This window comes from Alexandromys fortis, unplaced genomic scaffold (genome assembly GCF_014885135.2).
Source record: "Alexandromys fortis isolate MF-2015 unplaced genomic scaffold, M_Fortis_MF-2015_v1.1 scaffold_210, whole genome shotgun sequence".
In the NCBI taxonomy this organism is placed as follows: Eukaryota; Metazoa; Chordata; class Mammalia; order Rodentia; family Cricetidae; genus Alexandromys; species Alexandromys fortis.
Genome location: NW_026068101.1, coordinates 272,107 through 279,361, shown reverse-complemented (window position 1 = coordinate 279,361; position 7,255 = coordinate 272,107). Strand labels below are relative to the sequence as shown.

The 7,255-nt window shown below is 39.4% G+C and overlaps 1 protein-coding gene across 1 annotated transcript in view; it reads left to right on the top strand.

Moving 5' to 3' along the window:
* The window catches only part of Psme4 (proteasome activator subunit 4), a 123,203-nt gene that overhangs the window by 18,103 nt on the left and 97,845 nt on the right, over positions 1-7,255 (top strand). Inside the window, exons 2-3 of the mRNA XM_050123880.1 lie at positions 5,555-5,695; positions 6,602-6,718. Of these exons, the coding sequence (XP_049979837.1) occupies positions 5,555-5,695; positions 6,602-6,718 (258 nt within the window). The remainder of the gene's footprint in view (positions 1-5,554; positions 5,696-6,601; positions 6,719-7,255) is intronic.

The window sequence follows — 7,255 nt, the reverse complement described above, 5'->3', positions numbered from 1 at the left end:
GGAGGGGGAGGGAAAGGGGAGGCAGCAGTGGGGAAGAGACAGAAATCTTTAATAAATAAATAAATTAAAAAAATAACTTGCAAATTTTAATTACCTTTAATAGTTTACAATAAGTTAGTAGTTTTTTATAAGGTTAGGATTTTATAGCTTTATCCCTGTTAGGTTTAACCATTAAAAAAAAATAACCATTTCTGAACTGAGCCTTTTTAAGAATCAAAGTAAAACTGTTAATCATAAATAACAGTCCATGAGAGATTGTCAACTTTACTTTCCTGGTCCTTTCATACTGCACTATTACAGAATATAACAAGTTTCTTATATGACTCAGTTTATCAAAATAGCCAAAGCTTAACAAAATCAGCAAAGACAAGGAGGGTAGGTATGCATTCTTCAGCCTGAGTAGACCTTAGGTCTGGCTAGACATTCTTAATGCTGGTGGTTCTCAGGCCTTCTAATGCTGTGCTCCTTCAACACGGTTTCCTATGTTATGGTGACTTCCAACCTTAACATCATTCTCTTTGCTATTTCACAACTGCAGTATGCTGAGTTAGGAATCACAGTGCAAACATCCAACCCCCAAGGGTTGTGACCCATAGATTGAGAACCATTGCTCCAAGCTCTTTCCCAGATTTTGGGGGGGGGGGCCGTGGAGGGATTGGTTTTTTTGAGACAGAGTTTCTCTGTGTAGCTTTGAAGTCTATCCTGGAACTTGCTCAGTAGATCAGGCTGGCCTCAAACTCAGAGATCCACGTGCCTCTGCCTCCCGAGTGCTGGGATTAAAGATGTGAGCCACCACTGCCTGGCTTACCAGACTGCTTTTGCAAGAACATTTAGGTCATTGTCTTGTTGCATCATAAGTTTACCCCGTTTTTGGTGTTTAGTGTTTGGTGTTCATAGTTGTAGCCCTAACTCTTTAGCCTTTTATTTATTTTAAGATCATATGTTAATAATACAAAATATTTTATGAACTTAAAAATGTCCCATAGCCTTACAAATTTAAATATTTTAAAAGCTGTTCCTTTAAAAATAACCAGTTTTTTTAATTTTATGTAAAACTCCAAAATTTCCTCTTAAGGTTAAAATCTCTCAATCGTATGCTTCTGCAATATTTTTACTTCAAGAAAGAAAAAAAAACCAGAAAACAGAGCACAACCAAACTCCCACAGTGCCAACAATTTAATGTTCATTTTCTAGGATTCACTTACAATACTTGGGTCAGCTCTCTGGCCTCACGCTTGACAATGTATATAGCCTGTCTTCTAGACCCCAACTGGCTCCATTTCATTGTGATTGGTGTTTCTGGTGACTATCACATACATGGCATGATCATCTCCAAAACTGCTAGGGTCCTTCTCTTGGGCTCTCCTTAGGAACTCTAGCACTGCTGCACAATGGCAAGTCTTAGTTGGTCTTCATGTCTTCTTTAAAGCCGTTACCACTTGGGTGACTCTTATATTACAAAATTGGGCTGCCAGTGCAAGCTATGTTCCTGTATATGAATGCATGAAGATACAGTTTAAATACATTATTAGACGAGAATTGTTTTTAAATCCTATCTTAAATAAACCTTGTTTTCAGGACAGGAATTAAGCTAATCCAAAACATCCTGGAGACTTGTTTTCCCCTCGTTGTTTGTCTTATACCATATGGTCACTTTGGTTCAAGATGATGATGAAGTCATGTGACATTCATTCTCTCTAACCCTTAGCAAAGATGGCTGTCAGCCATGTGGCTGCCTCCATAGCAGCTAAAATGGCGGCAAGCCACATGTTACTTATATGCCAAAATTGTGTCATGCCACATGGTTCCTTTAAGATTACCGATGCATAGATTTTTAATTATTAACCCTATGTTAGCCATTTTAAGTTAACTTTTTTTTATAAATAAATATTTATTTATTTATTTATTTATTATGTATACAATATTTTGTCTGTGTATATGTTTACAGGCCAGAAGAGGGCACCAGACCTCATTACAGATGGTTGTGAGCCACCATGTGGTTGCTGGGAATTGAACTCAGGACCTTTAGAAGAGCAGGCAATGCTCTTAACCACTGAGCCATCTCTCCAGCCCCTTAAGTTAATTTTTTTTCCACATACTTTACAGATTTTAACCATACCCAATTAACTTACAAATCTTGAGAAACAGAACAGAAAGTTTACATAATAGTCTTTTTTTTTTTTTTTAAGCTATTCTGCTTACTCTCTTTCCCCTGTCACAGAATCAGATATATTACCTGACACAGGATATAGAGGAAACTTTTAAATATGCTTGGTCTACAAAAGGGAGAACAATAAACCAACTCTAGAGCCAGCTTTTCAATAACATAAAATAACAACTCTGTTATCCACACCCAAAAGACATTTGAATCCTGCTAACCCTGAATCCATTGACCAGAAAGCTCATAGATAAATTCTGAGTACTTGCTATCAAATCAGCATGGCAAGCGGTGTTAGCTGTGGTGGCTGGTGGCTTCCAGTGGCAACACCAAACACAAAGTTTATACACTTAAGTCAGTAACAAAACATGGGGTGTCCACTGTATATATTCATGCATTTAATTTATCAATCTAGGCTCCCATGTTTGCAGCAAAACTTAGACACACCAGAAAACACAGACCCATGCACACATGTAAAACACAGACAGACAACCAGAACCAGGCAGTGAATGGCATCTTACATCTTGCACTAGATGGTAGAGTTTTTGGGGTCCTGTTGAGCCCCCTCCACATCCCAGGTTTGGATCCTACAGGATAGAACTAGTTTATTTCTCACCAGCCCTCTGTAGATGCAGGGTAGTTTGTCAGAGGACAATAATACCACTTACCAGAGCAGGGACATGGGGATTAGAAGAGTTAGTAAAAGGCATGAAATCATGAGTAAAAATAATAAAGCAGAAAACATAGGATACTGTTGGGAGGGAGTTCGGGTGAATAGGAGATTCACCTGCATTTAATTTTCCACACGCTTTTATACCCCAACACTAGAGGGGGAAGAAAACAAAAGACTGCTTTAATATGGTACAAAGGACAACTAGAACAGTTATTCGATGTAATGCTTTGAGACATCAAGTCATTAGCATTCTGTTGTTGAGGCAGTGAACCCACCCTAGACCAAGTCCTGAAGGAAGCTACTCCCAAGGTCAAACCTCCTTTTTCAAAAGAAGGGGCAGAAGTGTCCTTGAATTTCCTGACCCGAGTGTGTGTGTGTGTGTGTGTGTGTGTGTGTGTGTGTGTGTGTGTGTGTGTGTGTGTGTGTGGTGGTGGGGGATGGATCTGCCTCTACAGGCTATCCTAATGTCTAAAGGACCAAGTAATCACACCCTAGGTCAGGATATTTAGCTCTGGTTGTTGTCAACAATTTTGAGCAACCTCAAACTCTCTGACCTTCAGACAAGGTGGAAATAGGCTCACATTTTTTTGGGCCTCCATAGCAGTTAATTCCAGTAGTCCACAAAACCAAAGGCATGCTTCAGAGCCCTAGAACCGCTTCCTGAGGCAGCCCCTGCTCCTGGAGTTCTGATGTACTTCCAACCTATATACCTTCTGTTTACTTGTGATCAAGAACGACTGGAGCTGTTGGGTGGACCAAACTTGTTTAGGGAAGTGGAAACACGTGACTTATGTTAATCCCAAAGATGACCCAAATTATGACCAAGTTAATTAAAGCAAGCAATTAATTAAAGCAAGATTTTTTTTTAAATTTGTTTACACATGCTGCCTTCTCCAAAGTGGGGTTTGAGAAGTTAAGTACTGGATATGAGGAAGACAAGGCTTTTACAGCTCAGGGGTAGGGGGTTTCCAAATGGGGAATTTATTTGGGGGGGCAAAATAGGCAGCGTTACAGTAGCAGGACATAAGCATAACAAGGTAGTCCCTCCTGAACCTTCCAAGACGGTCATAGCAACAAAGGTAGGGCTACAGGATGGGTACAAACAGCTTTTTAAAACAGTGGCATGATTGCAGCTCCTGCAACAGGAAGTACAGGACCATGTGTAGTTAAGGTTACAGATTGGGCTTAATGCAGTCCTTGGGACACAGGTTTAATCATAAGCAGGAATGAACCTAGTTTGTCTTTGCCATAAGATGTCTTTGAAGAGTGAGGCAGGCTGGTTCTTCAGTTATCTTATATGAACAATAGCCTCCAGCATCTCAGGGAGTGTTTTTGTCCTTGGGTAAGGCCTTACAAGTGGAGGCATTTTTGTTTTGTGGATTAAACTTAAAACATAACTTTGGTTCTCACAATGGGTCTCTGTGAGTTTGAGACCACTCTGATGTACATGCTGAGCGTTAGGCCAGGTAGGTGTATATAGTGAGACTCTGCCTAAAAGAGAGAGCAAGAGACATGAACACTCTTTACTTTTAAGCTTGCTTATCTACAGAACTTTTGATAATATGATTTTTCTAAGTTAAAATTGAGCATGTATTTCGAGATGAACTATTAGCTTTTTTTTTTTTTTCAAGGCAGGGTTTCTCTGTAGCTTGGAGCCTGTCCTGGAACTAGCTCTTGTAGACCAGGCTGGCCTTGAACTCACAAAGATCCGCCTGTCTTTGCCTCCCGAGTACTGGGATTAAAGGCTGTGCCACCACCGCCCAGCCTTATTTTTTATTTTTGGAGAGTGGGTATCACTATGCAGCCTTTGCTTGTTTGGAGCTCACTATATTAACCAGACTGTCTGTGGGCTTTTGATATTGCTTCTGCCATTTTCTGCTGGGATTATGGGGGTTCCACAAATGGTAGGGTCTGGTGCTATAGCTTAGTGGTAGAATGTGTCAGGCCTTAAATTTAATCCCAGTGTTGGGAATGTGATCCTATAAGACAGAAGTGTTCTAATTTGGCTTTATTGTTAAACACTTGATATGTGTTGACTAAAGTATAGAATAATTCTTTTGTGTAAATCTAAAATGCTTAGTAGTATTTAAAATTAAGGTCCATCACATTCATGGCTTTTTTTTTTTTCTCCCTTTTAAAGCCATGCATCCTAATTTACCTTCATAACACTGCAGGCAGGAGTTACTTTGTGGCAGGGTCTCTCATGTAATCCAGGCTATTCTTGAATCCCTCCCCAAGTGCTGGTATAGAAGGGTGCCACCATACCTGACCCCTTTGACCTTTAGTATTTAAGTGACTAGTGAAGGTATGGTAACTATTTGTACACGTTTTAGATCTTTGCAAGGTTTTCATCTCGCAAGTCTCAAACTCTGTGCCAGTTAAATAACAATCCCTTGTCCCCTCTTCCCTAACAGTTGTCAGCTATTGTTCTGTTTTCTGTCTTGAGTTTGACTGCTGAAGCACATGGATGGAACTGTGATTCTGGGCTTTCTGCGACCGGCTTATTTCAGGAGATTTATCTATGTTGTAGCATATTACAGGATTTCCTTTTTAAATTTTTACATTTATTTACTATTTTTGTAGGCTGAGCATATAGTATGTCTTTTTTCATTTATCACTCCATGAAGCATCAGCTTGCTCTCATAGCCCAGTTAGTAGAGATAATGTAGTAAGGAATATGAGTGCCTGTACCTGCTTTTAAAGGCTTTGTTTCTCTTTTGTAGGTATATCCGACTTTATGGGAGAAAATTTAGCAAAGAAGATCATGTTCTTTTTATTAAGTTATTGTACGAGCTGGTATCAATTCCAAAACTTGAAATCAGCATGATGCAGGGCTTTGCCCGCCTCTTGATCAACTTATTAAAGTAAGTCTACTTTCTGTTATTTCTGGTGAGATTTTTTTGTTTAACGCTTTAATAGATTAAGACTCAATTTTGGGAAATGAGCAGAACAGTTATCAAAAGTTAATTGGTATTGATTTAAACATTTATTTTCTCTGTGAAACTTTTTTTTGTTTTGTTTTGGTTTGGTTTTTTTGAGACAGGGTTTCTCTGTAGCTTTGGGGCCTGTCCTGGAAATAGCTCTGTAGACCAGGCTGGCTCTCACAGAGATCCGCCTTCCTCTGCCTCCCGAGTGCTGGTGGGATTAAAGGTGTGCGCTACTACCGCCCAGCCTGATGTGAAACTCTTAATTGTACATGCTCAACTATAGATGCTTAGATTGTTTTACTTATGATAATTATTTGCTCCATGGGTTATAAACTATTCTTTTCCACATAAAGGTTAGAAACGTTAAATACCACACACATGGTAAAGCAAAGCATGAAATTTGGAAGCTGGAGAGATAAATCGGTGGTGGATAAGAGTATTTGCTGCTCTTGCAAAGGACCTGGTTTGCTTCCCAGCACCCACATGACAGCTCACAGCCATCTGTAACTCCAGTTCCAGGAGGATCCCATACCTTCTTCACTCTTTGAGAGTATGCATGTGATATACATATACACATGCAGGCAAAACAGTCATACACAATAAAATAAATATTTTAAAAGAATTTTAGGAAAAAGTATGAAATTCATCTACAGTAGTGGTGGTTTAAATGCTTTCTGTAATAGGCACTGCTTGGTGAGGAACACCGAGTTCTTCCTTAGTGCTTATTCTAACAGTGAGTGGTGGTGGGCAGAAACAGGCTGTTCTCTCTGTGTAGTGCACTCAGTAACCATGTACCTGAATAAATGACTTCATATATTTACATTTATTTTCTTTTTTAATAAGGAAAAAGGAACTTCTCTCAAGAGATGATTTAGAGTTACCTTGGAGACCGCTTTATGATATAGTGGAAAAAATATTATATTCTAAGACAGAGCACCTGGGATTAAATTCATTTCCTAAGTAAGTATTTCTGCTAAAGTACTTCTTTGGGGCCACTTGGGGCTTGTAGGGGATTGAACACAATGGAGGAAAATGGGCTATTTTAAATAAGCAAGCAAATACTTTTTTTGTTGTTTTTTCCTTTTTTTTAAAAATTTTTTTTGCAGTTTTTATTTTTTATTTACAATTTAATAAATACTCCTCGATGACTGCTCATGCGTAGGCACCTTGGTAGTATTCAGCCAGATCACAGTGATGGTGTTTTCCTAACGGTGCGTAGTTTTCAGCAGTCACTATCAAACCAGCAAGACTGCATTTATGCACCCATCGTTCTCAGGATTGTTGGTAACTTGGGCATACTTTCCCCAAATAACCTTGCCTCCTTGTGTCACAAGGCCCAGCTCGCTCGCGTTCACTTCAATGACTGTCCCTTTGGTGATTACACCCAGAGTTGTATATAATGGGGATGATGGATTCTTTTTCACACCAAGTATTGGCAAGCAAAAGGTAGCTTTCAGTTCAGGATGTGTGACGTGAGCTTTTTTGAAACGCAGACCC